Here is a 17,790-nt window from a genome sequence, read left to right as displayed (position 1 = left end):
CAATACTGAGGTTAATTTTAATAAACTTGTGCATGATAGCATCAGTTAAATCTCTGCTCTCTATAATAAAAACGATTTCGTTAACACAATTAGTAATAATGGAGTTGGACAGGATATCCGCCTTATCCCCCTTCCACCTGATTCTGGTTCCATTGGGTCGATGTGGTTCGATATTAACTACTATATTAGGTTTAGGGCCGTAATTTGCCCTCCATAGGACGGCCTCCATAGTCAGGCAGTTGTGATCACTAATTAGATTATCCACTACCAGGGGGGCTGTACACCATGGGTTGAGGCTAGAAGAAATACAAATGAAGTCGATAACAGTGTTAGCATTTCGACCCGTAAAAGTAGGGACGATTTCACCAATAGCGCCTTTCTTATTACCCATCATCTCCATGTCATAGGTCATCAGAATTTTGTTTAATGATTCACCATAGGGATTATGGGGAAAATGAGGGACGCCCACCCCCCTACAGTTTACAAAACCACAGACCCTATTTGCAGAAAATGGACAAACAGAAGTATTAAAATCCCCTAGCCAGATAAAATCAAAGACAATATCATTTCCAGTGACAATGTTTGCCAGAGCAGACTCTAAGGCGAACACTACCTGTTGCCTAGTATTATCAAATACATTATTGTAAAAATTGATTAAAAGGATATTTCTATCCGGCTCCTGACAAAGCCATAGGATCTGGGAGTGGGCCCCAATCAAAACATATTTCTTTACAGTAAGTGGTACTTCCACTGAGATCGATATCAAGAGACCCCCCTCGGCTCTTCCCGAGTTGGAAGCCACAGCAGGCAAATGGTAAGAAACGAAACCATTATAATTGATGGGGTCCACACTCCAGGTTTCCTGAAAACATAAAATGTTAAAAAGATTAATAAAATCAAATCAACCTAAACAAGCGTCCTTATGTAAGAGTCCCGCAACATTCCAGTAGGCAATTGAGCACGGGCCACAGTTGGCTGGAGGTGTAGGCTTATTTAGTACTGACCGATCCCTATCATCGGGGGCCTGACTTACAGACTCACAATCCACTGAGGAAACAATAGGACTACCACAAATACCTACGATACTAGTAGGGTAGAGAGGATCAGGAACCCCAGGGACCAGACTACGCCTCCCCTTCCTCAGGGAAGCGTTCTCAAATCCAGTATCAGCTACAAGGGGAACCAGTCAGTCATTACAATCAAGCTCACTCAGGGGCTCGAACCTATTGAACATAGGGATAGTGGGGCCGGCACTGACGTTCCGGTCGCTTTGCCTCCACCGGTGACACTCGGCATCAGATTGAGTAACATGATCTCTATAAAAATACCCAAGAGGGCGTAGAGAAATACCTTGGTCACTTGTAGGAAGAGATGCGGCTTTAATCAATACAGTGGAGGTAAGTTGTGGGTTCCGGAAGTTAATGACAATACAGTCTCCAACACAAGTCTTACGGGATTTGCCAACCCAATTGGTTCTTCTAGTGCTTAAAATATCCCTAGATAGAGCTACAGGAAAGCCACACCGTCTATGGAGCCAGTCCACAGTCTTATTCTTTAATGACGTATGAGATTCGCCAAAGCCATAATTACTACCGCACTCTCTAACTGGGGGAACGTTTGTCAGAACTGCCACGAAAGGTGAACATGTCGGTGGCAAATCCGGTTGAGGGCTACTAAGACTGTTAGCGTTTACATTGGGGCCCAACTGTTTTCCTATTACTGGATCAAAGGGTGGATTAATGGGACCCGTCCGCTTAGGGAGAGTATTAGGGACAGCGGAAGGGACAAAAATTAGAATTTAAGCTACCTGCCGTTAAAGGAATTGAGTTAGTAGTAATAGGGATTACCTCTGCCGGTTCTTGTTCATTATCATTAGTTTTTGCTACAGTACCAGCCTTCATAAGTGAGTCCAGTAAACCTCCCAATCTGCCTACTTCATCTGTAAGTGTTGCGAGTTTAGTCAAAAGGGGTTTAACCAATAAATCAAGCTTGACATCTATGGCGTTAATCATGAAGTCAAGTTGCTCATTATCTAAAGTGATCTTAGTACCATCCAATGATGCTGATTTGTCTCGTTGAATATTGGATATTATGGGGTCAGCTCTCTTGGTGGAGCGGTTCCCTCCTCGTTTAGGCTGTGTAATTTTACTATAGTTCCTGCCCGAACGTAATAATCTTTGTGGCCTTGGGTCCGTCAAGCAAGGGGTAGGTGAAGCTGCTTGGCCAGAATCCGCATCGTTCGGAGGGCCAGGGGTATCACTAGCCACGCTTGTGATATCCTTTGGAACACCCAATATCGAACAATCTATGGGATCTGGAGAAATAGTAACGTCTTGGTTGGTACTAGACTGAAGGACCAGTTGGTCGAGCGGGGGGGACTCGTACATTGTGGCCCTGAGCGTCCTAGAGACTTCCTGCGATCGTGGTTGATTTTGTCAACCATCTTGACCAAATAATTATCCAGAGTGGTGGGCACGGCAGCAGGTTTAGTTTTAAACATTATGACTGGGCCTGGCCTATAACAAAACCTTACAGGAAACTGAAACCACAGAAAGCGGGAAACTATTAACTTACAATAGACCGGTATGCAGCCCCCTCCTTCCCCCTCCTGTCCCGGACTGTCTCAGACTGTCCGCCCTTTGTCCGGGCTTCGTCCGGCGTGTCCCGCACGCGTACCGCGTAGCGGTTATCAGTGAGACTTTAATAGGATGGGCGGGGAAGCACAGGTGTTGCGCCGCAGGGGCTGGTGGGTAACTGAGTCCCGTAAGGCTTTCCTTTCCTTTCCCCTCTCTACTTGCTCCTCACTGGCGATGATGAGGGCCCCTCCTGGGGCGACAAGCAGCAGGCAAAGACAGCGTCCTTGGGTGAAGCAGCGCGGCGGGACCCGCGGCAGCGGGTTCCGCAAGCTGTTAAATGCGGTAGATGGGCGGGGAAGCACAGGTGTTGCGCCACAGGGGCTGGTGGGTAACTGAGTCCCGTAAGGTTTTCCTTTCCTTTCCCCTCTCTACTTGCTCCTCACTGGCGATGATGAGGGCCCCTCCTGGGGCGACAAGCAGCAGGCAAAGACAGCGTCCTTGGGTGAAGCAGCGCGGCGGGACCCGCGGCAGCGGGTTCCGCAAGCTGTTAAATGCGGTAGATGGGCGGGGAAGCACAGGTGTTGCGCCACAGGGGCTGGTGGGTAACTGAGTCCCGTAAGGCTTTCCTTTCCTTTCCTTTCCCCTCTCTACTTGCTCCTCACTGGCGATGATGAGGGCCCCTCCTGGGGCGACAAGCAGCAGGCAAAGACAGCGTCCTTGGGTGAAGCAGCGCGGCGGAACCCGCGGCAGCGGGTTCCGCAAGCTGTTAAATGCGGTAGATGGGCGGGGAAGCACAGGTGTTGCGCCACAGGGGCTGGTGGGTAACTGAGTCCCGTAAGGCTTTCCTTTCCTTTCCCCTCTCTACTTGCTCCTCACTGGCGATGATGAGGGCCCCTCCTGGGGCGACAAGCAGCAGGCAAAGACAGCGTCCTTGGGTGAAGCAGCGCGGCGGTACCCGCGGCAGCGGGTTCCGCAAGCTGTTAAATGCGGTAGATGGGCGGGGAAGCACAGGTGTTGCGCCACAGGGGCTGGTGGGTAACTGAGTCCCGTAAGGCTTTCCTTTCCTTTCCCCTCTCTACTTGCTCCTCACTGGCGATGATGAGGGCCCCTCCTGGGGCGACAAGCAGCAGGCAAAGACAGCGTCCTTGGGTGAAGCAGCGCGGCGGGACCCGCGGCAGCGGGTTCCGCAAGCTGTTAAATGCGGTAGATGGGCGGGGAAGCACAGGTGTTGCGCCACATGGGCTGGTGGGTAACTGAGTCCCGTAAGGCTTTCCTTTCCTTTCCCCTCTCTACTTGCTCCTCACTGGCGATGATGAGGGCCCCTCCTGGGGCGACAAGCAGCAGGCAAAGACAGCGTCCTTGGGTGAAGCAGCGCGGCGGGACCCGCGGCAGCGGGTTCCGCAAGCTGTTAAATGCGGTAGATGGGCGGGGAAGCACAGGTGTTGCGCCACAGGGGCTGGTGGGTAACTGAGTCCCGTAAGGCTTTCCTTTCCTTTCCCCTCTCTACTTGCTCCTCACTGGCGATGATGAGGGTCCCTCCTGGGGCGACAAGCAGCAGGCAAAGACAGCGTCCTTGGGTGAAGCAGTGCGGCGGGACCCGCGGCAGCGGGTTCCGCAAGCTGTTAAATGCGGTAGATGGGCGGGGAAGCACAGGTGTTGCGCCACAGGGGCTGGTGGGTAACTGAGTCCCGTAAGGCTTTCCTTTCCTTTCCCCTCTCTACTTGCTCCTCACTGGCGATGATGAGGGCCCCTCCAGGGGCGACAAGCAGCAGGCAAAGACAGCGTCCTTGGGTGAAGCAGCGCGGCGGGACCCGCGGCAGCGGGTTCCGCAAGCTGTTAAATGCGGTAGATGGGCGGGGAAGCACAGGTGTTGCGCCACAGGGGCTGGTGGGTAACTGAGTCCCGTAAGGCTTTCCTTTCCTTTCCCCTCTCTACTTGCTCCTCACTGGCGATGATGAGGGCCCCTCCTGGGGCGACAAGCAGCAGGCAAAGACAGCGTCCTTGGGTGAAGCAGCGGGGCGGGACCCGCGGCAGCGGGTTCCGCAAGCTGTTAAATGCGGTAGATGGGCGGGGAAGCACAGGTGTTGCGCCGCAGGGGCTGGTGGGTAACTGAGTCCCGTAAGGCTTTCCTTTCCTTTCCCCTCTCTACTTGCTCCTCACTGGCGATGATGAGGGCCCCTCCTGGGGCGACAAGCAGCAGGCAAAGACAGCGTCCTTGGGTGAAGCAGCGCGGCGGGACCCGCGGCAGCGGGTTCCGCAAGCTGTTAAATGCGGTAGATGGGCGGGGAAGCACAGGTGTTGCGCCACAGGGGCTGGTGGGTAACTGAGTCCCGTAAGGCTTTCCTTTCCCCTGTCTACTTGCTCCTCACTGGCGAGGATGAGGGCCCCTCCTGGGGCGACAAGCAGCAGGCAAAGACAGCGTTCTTGGGTGACACTCAGTCATCATGGGTGTCCTTCAGCCATGGGCATTTTTCCTAAATAAAGTGGAAACAATATACTCCTCATTGGCTAACAACACCTCCCCCTCTATTCCTTCGCCCACTTTGACCTTTGCCCAACCCGCCCCCCATCCGAATGCCAAGTTGTACTCACCACGGACCCTAGGAATATCCTTGATACTTGGCCACTCTTGTATATGACGACACTCACACAATACCTAAGCAAGACTAAATCGGGATCCCCGTGTGACATTCTGCCCATTACGGTACTACAGCAGCTTGAACAACCATCACTCCGATACATTTTGGAACTTCTCAATGCATCCCTAATGGAGTCTTTCTTCCCTTCGGACTAGAAGCATGCAATGGTCGCTCCACTATTAAAAAAAGCCAACTCTGACCCTGCGCTCCCCTCAAACTATCGGACAATCTCTCTGCTTCCAGCTCTCTCAAAGGTTTTGGAGAGACACATTAATGGCCAACTATCTAAGTTCATCGAAACAAACGGGTTTCTTCATCCTTCCCAGTCCGGCTTCAGGACCAGTTATTCTACCGAGACCACACTTTTAGGTGTCACTGAAATGCTGCGACAGAATCTGGATGCAGGTGACACGATGGCTCTGGTGTTATTGGATTTAAGCGCTGCCTTTGATACGGTTTCCCACGCCGAACTCATAAAGACCCTCCAATCCACTGGTGTAACTGGCTCTGCTCTGAGCTGGCTTATTTCCTTTCTCACAAACCGCACCTTTCAGGTTTTCTCATCCTCGGCCAACTCTAAAGTCTATTCTTCACCATATGGGGTTCCACAGGGATCTATTCTCAGCCCCCTATTATTTAACATTTATGTTAGACCCCTGGCAGCTATCTTAGAGGAATCTGGGTTGTTGTTATTCTCTTATGCTGACGACACCCAGATCATCTTTTCTCTCTCAGCTGGTAAGACCACCGAGCCTTCTGCTCTTAGGATGGGGCTCAGCAAAGTGGCGTCCTGGATGCATGCCAACTTTTTAAAACTTAATGGCGATAAAACGGAGGTTCTGGTTCTTGGCAAAGATAGAGTCCTCTGGGGCCCTCAACATTGGCCCACAGAAATGGGTACGTTCCCGCAACCTTCCACCCAGGTACGCAACCTTGGATTGATCATCGACGATTCATTATCCATGCGTCAACAAGCTACCAAGGTTGCGGCAACATGCTTCACCATTCTGAAATGGTTGAGGAAGATTGTGTGGATGCTACCTGGCTCCACCCAGAGAACCGTAGTCCAGGCCCTTGTTACATCTAGCCTGGATTATGGGAACATCCTCTATCTGGGAGCTAATAAAGATGTAACTTGCAAGCTGCAGCGAGTGCATAACTCTGCCGCCAGATCACTGTGTCGGGCCTCCAGAACTGCCTCAATCTCCAGTTTGCTGAGGAACCTACACTGGCTCTCGGTCAAGAAACGGGTTATGTTCAAGGCCCTGACTTACATGTTTCGTATCAAGCATGACAGAGCCCCTCGCTACTTGCAACACTTAGCCTGTCCTTACATACCTTCTCGCACTCTTCGGTCCTCTACACAAGCCAAACTCCAGGTCCCTAAGGTCAGACTCTACCGCACGGGTGGTCGTTCCTTTTAGTATTTAGGTCCTGTACTGTGGAATGCTCTCCCTCTGTCTCTCCGTATTCTACCCAATCTCCTATTGTTCCGTAAGTCACTCAAAACCTGGCTTTTCAGCAAGTAGGTTTCTCTCTCGCCCCTGCTGTTCCCAGATAGTGCCGGGAAACCCTTTTTGGATAGCTGTTGCGTGGATATATACATTTAAATAAATAAATAAAATAAATACATGAGCACTCAAATCCATCTCACTGGATGCCAAGTCTCGCTGTGGCTCTTGTCCACCCATGCAGGAGAGAGGGTGAGCGTCAAAGCTTAATTAGGAGGTGAAGAAGCTTTGGAACTCAAATCAAACATGATATAAAGTAACAGCGCTAATGAAGGCCGCCATTGATCAAGGGTGACCTGTAAAAAGGGTCACACTGTAACGTACAACAGCAAACCATAGACCAGTTCACCATAGAAGAGACACACGGTCGGGCACCATGTAAGCGAGAGATGGTACCCCAGACTGACTGCGCACACAGACGAGCTCTGCGCAGCCTCGTCCACTGGACTCACTCCCCATGCCGGCTTCTGATTGGCTGGATCTCATTCTCACGCTTAGGGTCTTCTCTCCGGGACACGTAAAGCTTCTCGTCTTCCCAGATGGACCCTGCAGCAGGCGCCTCCCAGACCTCAGGCCTCCCCCAGCTTGTGGGGGCACAAATAACACATGCAGGCCCCGGCCACATCCAGGATACATCAAACGATTAAAAGAGGTACGCTGTCAAGACTTCGGGCAGCTCCAGCTCCGATCCTCAGGGGTGGGGCACAGATGGCACATGTACCTTTATCAGGGCACCTGGATTTGAGTCGTCCTGAGCAGATGTCAGTGACCAGATTCAGCAGCAGGGCTGCCCAGCAGCAGATCCAGGGTTGATCAGGCTACTGCTTCAGACCAGCCTCTTCGCTGGATGACACTGCCGAAGGAAACACCCAGTCAAGGGTTAAACTCCCACATGGACTCACAGGGGGACACCCCGGGGATGCTTCATGGACTCACAGGGGCCCACCCCGGGGACGCTTCACGATAAAGAACCGACAATAGTCATCACCCTGATCGAAGATCGCAGAACTGATCTCATGCTGCAAAGACCGTGTAGGCAGAATACTGAGAAGAAGAGTACGGATGGGTTTACTACACTCAACTCCAGTTACATGTGGCGTGACCCTATGTCTTCAGAATACATAAAAGTGCAGCTAAGGTGAGTGAATGTCCACTTAACTGAATATACGCACCTTCACAATATTTGATATTCTTGTGTGACAATGTTAACGTCTATGACCTTCTGACATTCAACCACCTTGAACCTGCAGTACAATGCAAGGTGTCCTCGTCAAGGACGTACCGCATATGATCACATGTCCACCACACAGAAGGAAAAACACGCAAAACACACTGGCCGGAATCCCCACCTCCGGGCCGGAAGCTCCGCCTCCGGCCCGGAAGCCCCGCCTCCGGGCCGGAAGCTCTGCCTCCGGGCCGGAATTTCCGGCCCGAGTGCGGACGTAAAGTTAGTAGTCTTAAATCCATTCTGTGAATAGCAAAAGTAGTAAGTTTTTTCCGTGAATCGCAAAAGTAGTAAGTTCATTCTGTGAATACCAGAAGTAGTAAGTGCATTCTGTGAATGCCAAAATGGTACTAAGTTTAGGATTTTGTCTTAAGTTTGTTCTGTGAATCGGGCCCCTTGTTTCCGGTCCAGGGAACACATGGCTTGGCAGTTCGGGCTGGACTGTTCCCATGAGGCACAGGGTCAGACTGATTTGCATATGGCCATTTCTGAACTGGGGTGGCAGAGTGGGCTAAAGAACGGTGATGGATTAAACCCAGATCAGTTGACTGGGAGTGAGTGCTTGCAATGTTCAACACTCCGTCCATCATTTCCTTTGGTTTTTGCTTTGTTCGCCATAAGTTGGCAGGGTATGCTCAGACGTGAGTCCCTTGCTCACTTTGCCACTGGATTCAAGCAAGCCTGGCTGAAGACGGCTGAAATGCCAGAAACCGGTCCTAGGAAGCTTGTTTCCGGTCCAGGGAAGACATGGCTTGGCAGTTCGGGCTGGACTGTTCCCATGAGGCACAGGGTCAGACTGATTTGCATTTGGCCATGTCTGAACTGGGGTGGCAGAGTGGGCTAAAGAACGGTGATGGATTAAACCCAGATCAGTTGACTGGGAGTGAGTGCTTGCAATGTTCAACACTCCGTCCATCATTTCCTTTGGTTTTTGCTTTGTTCTGTCATACAGCCATACCATATACTCTTAAGTGCATTATAACCTTGCGGTAAATGCTAAGTTTGGAATGACTGCATCAAAACATGTCGTGTTTGGTGTAAAACGCTTTGGAATTCTAACCCCCTCCAGTTCTGGTGGCGGGGGTAGCATTCCACCCTTCTAGAGGGAAAGACATGTTCACACTGGTCACACCCGGTAGGACTTTCCTGAGCCCTGGCATCACAAAATGGATGCCTCTGCCACAGACACGGGTCTGGCCTCCTGATGCTGACCAAAACTCCAGCAGGGAAGGCCTGGACAATAGGTTTCCTGTCGAAGGGAGGTGTAACCACCTTCCCAGACAGGCAGATATGTACTGGGGCTGGGCGGGAGCACTCTCTGGTGCTTTGAAGTCCTGCACTGGGGGCACACTTGGTGTCCCTGTGCATAGTCCAGTTCAAACCGGTTGCAGGGGCTACCTGCCCCTGCTCTGGCACGAAACTGGACAAAGGAAATGGGTGTAACCACCCCTCTTTCCAAACCCTCTCATAGGTGGGTCCCTAGAGTATGTCCAACCCCCAAACTTAGTATAAGTATGGGAACCCATTCCTTGAGACTTTAGATTACCCTGGATGAAACTCTGCAACATATATCCTGGACCTTCGACTTTCTATCCTGACTAGAAGACTGAAGAAATCTCCCTTGGGGTCAAGGAGTGACTCCCCTGCTTGGCAGGCACCAAAGAAGCAACTGACCGGTCTGCATCGCTGAAGTTCCTGCCGGACGCCGAAGCCTTTGCATCACCAGAGGTGGATTTCCTGACTTCCCCGAGGCTACCCTGAGTCCACAGCAAAGCTGAGGCCCGCGGCTATCGTGGGTGCCGTGGAACCTTGACCCCTGGACACCGGGAACTTTTGCAGCAACACTACCTTTCTGGTCTTCCTCGAAGTTGTGCTTTGGGCTCCGAGTAGCCCCAGCCTTGAGCATCTCCTGCACCGAAGATTGCTGGCCTCCACTCTACGAGTAACCCGTGGGCCAGTTTCTAGTGCGACCGCTCGAGGCTCCTTCGCGGTCACTAGCCCGTTGGCTAGCAGGTCCCCACGAAGTTAACTCCTCTTCTAATTGGGCTTCCCTGGTTTTTCCAGACTTGCCCTGACTTACCCTCGCAGGGTGAGTCCCTCAGACCTTGCTGGTCTGCACCGCAGTCCTTTCTCTGAATTCCAGTGACTTGCCGTTGCCAAGGCTTGTTGGGTCCATTCCGGTCGCAGACATCGCAGCGCTCGACAGACTTCATGGGGCAGCTCGAATCCGGCTTGTGGACTTTGTCGACACCTCCTGGACCTCGTGGCTGAAGAGTCAAGACACCGGTCAACTCACCTGAAGCACCCGCCATCTGTGGGCATTGGTCCATCCTGCCCTCGGTCACTGGCTAGTGACCCAGACTTTGTCCCCTCTGCTTTCAGGTTCCTTCCATACTAGATCCAGGCTTGGATCTCTTCGGACACTTCTCCTCTACACGGCAGCAGCCGTTCTTTGCAGGCTTCCCATGAAGTCGATGACGCAACACGACACCAAAAGACACCTATGCACCCGGCTTCCCTGGGTGAGGTAACTCGATTACTCCGGTGGTCCAGTGGGTGCTAGCCCTAGAACTTCTTAAGTCAAAAAGGGTTTGGTCCTGACTCGATTCTAAGTGTTCCTGATCTTTAAATTTCCAACCGGGACATTGCCCATAGAAGCTAACGGGAACCCGCGGTTGTGTTCTCACACTGCATACAGTCACCGTGGGTCCTCTGCGTCACTACCTTGGGTGGTTGCTTGGGGTCCCAGCGATTCTACAGGCTCTAGCCCTTGTGTCTACCTCAGTCATGGTTCTTATACCACTTTTGTGGTATATGGTTTGGTACGCCCCTAAGGCCCAAACGTGTATTTGTGCTATTACTGATAATTGCTAACTTGTAAACAAACTACTTCGAACTCCAGTCTCATAAATAGACTAGAGTGGTGTGTTTGATCTTAAATACATATATTTTAAATATATACCTGGTGTGGTTGTCCTTTCATTTGATCATTCAAGAGATTATAGACTGGTAAAACAAGCTGCTTTACATTCCTTCAAGACTTAGCTTGAAGGCTGCTCTCCATAGCTACCACTAGGATAGCTTTCAATAAAGGTTGTCTTTAACCAATTCACCATAAGGGGTTGTGTGGACTGATACAAGGTGCCCACTAGAACTAGTGGACAGCATATATTAGGCCAACTTCTCACAGGGTGAACCTGACAAAAAGGGCCAAGTCCAACACAACCCCCTTCCAGCCAAAACGCAGGGCAGACCAATCACCAATGTGATGGGCTTCCCTGATTGGGGCGATAGAGCATGGGCGCGGGCCCGCACTGCAGGGACACCCTCCGGTTCTACGCCACTCTGAACCAACGTGGTTCCCTCTGAAAAAAAACTCTCAGGCCCAACTAGGCTACCCCACTGGTAGTCCCTAGTTGTCCACGGCCGGGACCAGGCCATAGGCCATCCAGAGACCTCCGGTCCTTGCCTATCCACAGGGTGGGGGGCAGTAACCCCTGGCACATAATAGCCGTTCTGCACCCTTCCTTCCAGGGTAATTCCAAACTACCACTGGTCCTCCAACATGAGGTTCCGCACTCTCTTCCTGTGAGAGGCAACCCGAGAACACCATTCACTCACCAGTTTAGGACCTCTCTCCAGCAACTGGTCTACCAACCGGGGAACATCCTTTACATCGCGGTTAGTACACCGCGATGCGGTTACATCGCAATCGTTACAACGAACGCGATGTAACCACGCTATGCCATTACAACGCAAGTCTTTACTTGCGCTAGATGGTGTGCTAACATTACAAATAGTGTAGTTTACTATCCCAACACCTTCCCTACTTTTAAGTGGACTGGAGTTGGAATAGTAAATTACACTTTACTAATGTTAGCACGCCATCTAGTGCAAGTCGATGTAAAGACACGGCACGTGTTGTACTCACTCGCGTTGTAACATCATACATCCCTACCAACCTGGGATCTAAACCCTCAGGCTGCACCGGGGTCAGAGGCGCGGACTTCCTCCCTCCCATCAGGAGGTACCCCTAGAAGACAACCCGGTCAAGACACTGATTACAGTTGCCCTTCCCTCCAGGTCAGGAAACACCTGAACCTGGCCTCCCAATCCATGGACGGAACCCTGTAGCTGAGCACCCGCCTGGCGCACCAGGACTTCCTGGGGAGCACGCATGCCCTCCCCCCCACCAGAGGGTAACACACCTCTCATGTGTTGTGTGACATTCTGCCTGGAGCAGATCTCACGACCTCCTGTCCATCTGACAGTGCGTGAAGATCCCCCAGGACAGAAGTGGCATCACCATGGTCACTACTAGGAGACTTAGCCCTTCTGGCTGGCCCCTGACCCACTGGTTCTTCCACTGGGGACTCTTTCCCCTCACACCCCTCCATGTGGCCTTCTGCACCCTCCACCTAGGAGTGGCACTGCCAGACACCAGAACTACTGGAGCTCTGCTTACAGATGCTCCACATTCTCTAGACACTGGGAGATCCCCCCCTCAAAATGACCTGAGTCTAGGCCCCAACCTGGTGTTCCCTGAAAGAACCATCCAGGCCCTGAGACTGGGTTTCGGGCACCTTGGGACACGTAGCCCCGCACTCACTCCTTCTCTGCAGAGACAGGACGTGAGCCCCTACACCCCTCCCACTACACCGGGACCTAGCTGGGCTACTCTGAACCTCTTCCACCAGGCAGATCCGGAAGATACCTGAGCCACTCCTTTAAAGATCACTCCTAAATGCCTTTTCAGATCCTCTAACACGCTGCCAGAGGTCTGCCTCCCGTGCAGGTTCCCTGGAAACAGAGAACTCACACCCAATTGTCCTGTGCACACATCACTTATCCACATACGCCCCCTCAGTCTGGTGAGACAGCATCTACTGCCCCTGAAACACAACCTGCACCCCTCTTAACCGGGAACCAGGTACCATTCTCGGAGGACTGGGACTTCCTGCACTGGACTCTATATTGCTGCCACCACTGGATCCCACCCTTACTGGGGAATCCAGAAAACTCGAAACTGCACCCAGGGGATTATCTACTCTCCAGAGCTAGTGTCCCCCTGCCAATTAATTAACCACTGCAGGCCAACCCCACAACACGCAGCATAGGGGCAGTATCCTCCTTCAGATTCTCTGGTTTCTGTCCTTGGCAGGACACCCAACTCACAGTGCACAAGAAACACATTTCCAAAGAAATGACACTTAAAACAGACCTAGGCACAATAATCCCTTTCCATGTGACTATCTAAAATGCAGAGTTTTGTAGTGCCGCCAGTTGTCACTGTGGTACTGGGCAAACGCAAGTCCTATCCTCACCGCTGACAACCAATGTTAGAAATGGGATCTCTGGTTGGCTAAGGCTTGCGCCAAAGCCAGGCAGAGACCACCACTCTAGTTAGGGCGGGGGAGTTACACGCCAAAGATAACCCCTGCTCACCCCCTCGGTAGCTTGGCACGAGCAGTCAGGCTTATCCCGGAGGCAATGTGTAAAGCGTTTGCGCGCGCACCCAGCAACAACATCCCAGGCCCACCACAAAAGGAACTCCACCCAAGGTTATATATAAAAAATAGCCTTTGTATTCTCATAACACATTAGAATAGTAAACGCATAATATACATGGTGCCCGCTGGCACTAGGTCATATTTACAAGGGATTATATACACCTGACAGGGCCAATTGGGCCACTGTCAGAATCATCAGAAGCACAAATAGTAAGTGTAGAATTAATAATAAATATAGAACACAACCAGTAATTACTGGTAGACACTGTGCTTTAGCAACACCTCCTGCAACATAAATCATATTATGCTAGCAGCATCAATTCTGCGCCAACCTCATAAGCATAACCGCATTATGCAAGAACCTCATAAGTCTAAACGCATTAGACCATAAACTCACAAGCATAAACACATTATGCAATAATCTCACTGGCATAAACACATTATGCAATTCTCTCATATGTCTAAACACATTAGACAATAACCTCACACATAAACACATTATACATAAAACAGGGTGCGTAAATCATAGTACATGACTCACATTTCCTAGCACCACATAAATCACATTAGGGCCTGGCGCCCTACCAACCTCCCCGTCCCCCTGGCCAACTGGCCATCTCCAAAGGGGCTCAAAAGCCCTGTGTCCAGAATGTCAGGGCTGCTGCCTAGCAGCTGAATCCAATTGCGCCATTGCGCAAACCTAAACGTAGCAACTGCCCACTACTTGCTGGGCAGCTGTGAAACTCACTGGCACTCCCTGTGCCTTTGGTCCCTCTCAGGGATTCTCTCTCAATTGTGCCTAATTTGTGGCAACTGCACGCACTGGCGCAGCTGTGGCACTTCTCATGAAGGGGGCCCGGCACCTCTGTGCCCTCTGGACCCCCATAGTGGCATTAAACAAATGCCCCCATCATTGCGGCGACCCGCTCTCTGGCGGGACTGCCGAGGCACCGACAATATGCCTCGAAATGCCCCCAAAGACACGGGGCCCTCTGGGGCTCTTTCCTTCTTTTGTGCCCAATTCGTGGCACTTTCCTAAAAGGGAGGGGACCGGCACCTCTGAGCCCTCTGGGCCCCCACACGGTTCTCCGGCATGTCACCCTCGTTGGGGCAGGCTGCGCTCTTGTGGGACCACCCAGGCACCGACAATGCACCTCGCTCTGACCCCGAGACTCTGGGGTCCACGGGGGATGTCTCTCTCACCAGAGGAACATGCCCCCAAACGTTGGAGCAGCCCGCTGCCAGGCGGGGCCGCTCAGAATCGCAGCACTCACCGGACAGGCGAAGGCAGGGCTCTCCGTGGGGCTTGCCGCTCCTCTGGTACCGCTGGGAAGGGCACCGGCAGAGTGCTCTTACCGGCGCTGCTCCCGGGGGCCGCGCCTCTTTCTCCTCATCTTGCTCCTCTCCTGGCACAGTCCAGCGCAGGGTGAGCTCCCGCCTGGAGACTCATCTCACTTCACCCGGGCCCCCTCCTGAGACCCGGGACTTCTTCATCGAGCCCGAGAGGCTCCTCCACTTCCTTCTCGGCCGCGCTGCCATTGGTCAGCCGGCCGCGATGCCCTGCCCACAACCAGGCAATGGTGCCTGTCTTCCAGGTCACGCTCAGTCGCGGCCCAGGAATTTCTTTTCAGCGACAATGAGGGGTAGGCACCCTCTCCATTACCTAAAGGCAGAAGAGGGGTGGGCACCCGCGTTTTCACCATGTATAAAGCAGGGTAGGCTCCCGCTCGTGGCCGCAATGCGGGTGGGCACCCGCTTCTCTCCGGCTTCGTAAGGGGGGAATCCCCACGCTGGGATTCCCTATGGAAAGGATTGCAGCTCAGCGCTGCGGAGCCCTCGTGCTCCTTTGCTGGGGGGGATAATTCAAATAAAGCGCTCACAATGCACTGGAACAGGCAAAAGGTCCTTTAAATAAAAGAATCGGTCCTCGGTGAAGAAGGGGGCAATGCAGGGCCCAGGGAGGCAAGCCCTCCTGGCAGCCTCCCCCTGGGCCCCAGCAGCAGCATGCCCCGCAGGTTCAGGAACAAATTCAGCACAGAACACCTTCATGGGGTCACAGCCCCTATATTTATACTAGACAATCCCTTTGTGTCACAGCACAGGGCTTGGGGGTACCAGTCAGAACTGGTTTAGGGGAGCTTTGGAGCACTTTGTTTTGCTCAGCTCCTCTCTCCTCTGTTAGGTGGGGGCTAGGTGCTCAGACGCACCACAAGGGGGCGGAGCCAGCATTGTGGAGGGAAGGCACAGTCCTATTCAGGTCCCAGGTGCAACTCCTCCCTCCCATCTGCATGCAGATCTCTCTATTCACCACTGGGCTGACTCACCCTGGCTCCTGGAATTCCCCACACCATCCAGCACCTGTCAATCACAAGCCAGACATGCACTCCACACCAGGCAGGCAGACACACAGCACACAGAAATGCCAACTTCTAAAAGTGGCATTTCTCCACCAGTCACCATAAAGCTGCGCACACCATTGCGCAGCATTTATCCTCACGAGTTAGCACATACTAAACTCGACTGCACTCCTCTCATACCAGGAATTACCATGGACACACATATCCCCCATGCATTCCTATGGGAGGGCAGGCAAATCTCACCACACGCACTATGCGCGCGCACGCACTTTACACTGGGCCACAGTGCTAAAGTGCCCAGAGGCCTAAAATCACTACCACCATGTCAGAGATTAAGGCAAAAAGTTCAGGGATGAACCTGCCAAAAAGGGCCAAGTCCAACAGGCCGATCGCTACTTTTTTCATGTTCGGTTTTGGATTTTTATCACCGTTACGGTAACTTTATCGCGGACATTTGACACGTTCTCAGGACACTATCGCATGTTACTGCAGTGTTGTGAATACGACGTTAACACAGAGTTATTTTCCCGCGATAGACAGCGATATGAAAAGTTGTGTTAACGGATTTTGGCGATGATTATCACACGTTCTTGAGAATATCCTCCTGGAACTTTAGAAAAGTTATCACATTTGAGGTGGTGCGTCAGAGGGAGCGCTGTTACTAAACATGTGTATGTTAAAGACGAAGGAGTAAGTGACACTGGAGGTGCGGCTGGTGTAACCTACCAGCCAGTGTTGACAACTGAAATTAGGGAAGAGTAAGCGAAAGAGATAAATAGTGGGATGAGAAATGAGAGGGTGAGTTCCTACAATGGATACAAAGGTCATTCAACCGAAATGTGTGTTTACTTACTACAGACTCTGTACTTTACAGCCTGGATTCCTCAGCCCATCGCACAGGAGCCGCAGCCCAGAATCTCCCAGCTTGTTGTTTGACAGGGTCAACTCGGTGAGAGCTGGAGAGCCCATGAGTGCAGAGGCCAGACCAGAACAGCAGGGGGCAGTGAGGGAGCAGAGCCACAAACTGCAGACGAAGAAAACATCACATCACATGTAGAGTGAAGACAGTAACCCGCCAGTGGTTGGCAAATCACATGTAGAGTGAAAACAGTAACCCGCCAGTGGTTGACACATCACATGTAGAGGTAAGACTGAAACCCACCAATGATTCACACTTCACATGTAGAGGTAAGACAGTAACCCGCCAGTGGTTGACACATCACATGTAGAGGTAAGACAGTAACCCACCAGTGGCTAACACCTCACACGTAGAGTGGAGACAGTATCCCACCAGTGGCTAACACATCACATGCAGAGGTAAGACAGTAACCCACAAGTGGCACACACATCACATGTACAGTGAAGAGAGTAACTCCCCAGTGGTTGACACATCACATATAGAGTGAAGACGGTAACCCGCCAGTGGCATACACATCACCTATAGAGGTAAGACAGTGACCCACCAGTGGTTAACACATCACATGAAGAGTGAAGACAGTAACCCGCCAGTGGTTGACACATCACATGTAGAGTGAAGCCAGTAACCCGCCAGTGGTTGACACATCACATGTAGAGTGAAGACAGTAACCCACCAGTGGCACACACATCACATGTAGAGGTAAGGCAGTAACCCATCATTTGCTCACACACCACATGTAGAGTGAAGACAGTAACCCACCAGTGGTTGGCACACACATGACATGCAGAGTGAAGACCGCTACTAGCTATTAGCACACACAGCACACGCTGAGTGAAGACAGGTACTAGCTATTACCACACACAGCAGATACAGAGTAAAGACGGGTAATAGCTATTACCACATACAGCACACGCTGAGTGAAAACAGGTACTAGCTATTAGCACACACAGAGTGTAACCCGTCAGTGGCTCACACATCACATGTAGAGTGAAAACAGTAACCCGCCAGTGGCTCACACATCACATGCAGAGTAAAGACCGGTACTAGCCATTA

General features: G+C 51.9%; 1 protein-coding gene across 1 annotated transcript in view; it reads right to left on the bottom strand.

Annotated features, from left to right (window-relative positions):
- LOC146822513 (NACHT, LRR and PYD domains-containing protein 12-like) overlaps nucleotides 1-17,790 on the bottom strand; it is a 221,502-nt gene that overhangs the window by 60,329 nt on the left and 143,383 nt on the right. Inside the window, exon 10 of the mRNA XM_085613631.1 lies at nucleotides 16,672-16,842. Coding sequence (XP_085469757.1) covers nucleotides 16,672-16,842 — 171 coding nt within the window. The remainder of the gene's footprint in view (nucleotides 1-16,671; nucleotides 16,843-17,790) is intronic.

The sequence above is a fragment of the Triturus cristatus genome, chromosome 6 (genome assembly GCF_964204655.1).
Source record: "Triturus cristatus chromosome 6, aTriCri1.1, whole genome shotgun sequence".
Lineage (NCBI taxonomy): Eukaryota > Metazoa > Chordata > Amphibia > Caudata > Salamandridae > Triturus > Triturus cristatus.
The sequence above is the reverse complement of the archived record's forward strand: the minus strand, read 5'-3'. Positions and strand labels throughout refer to the sequence as shown.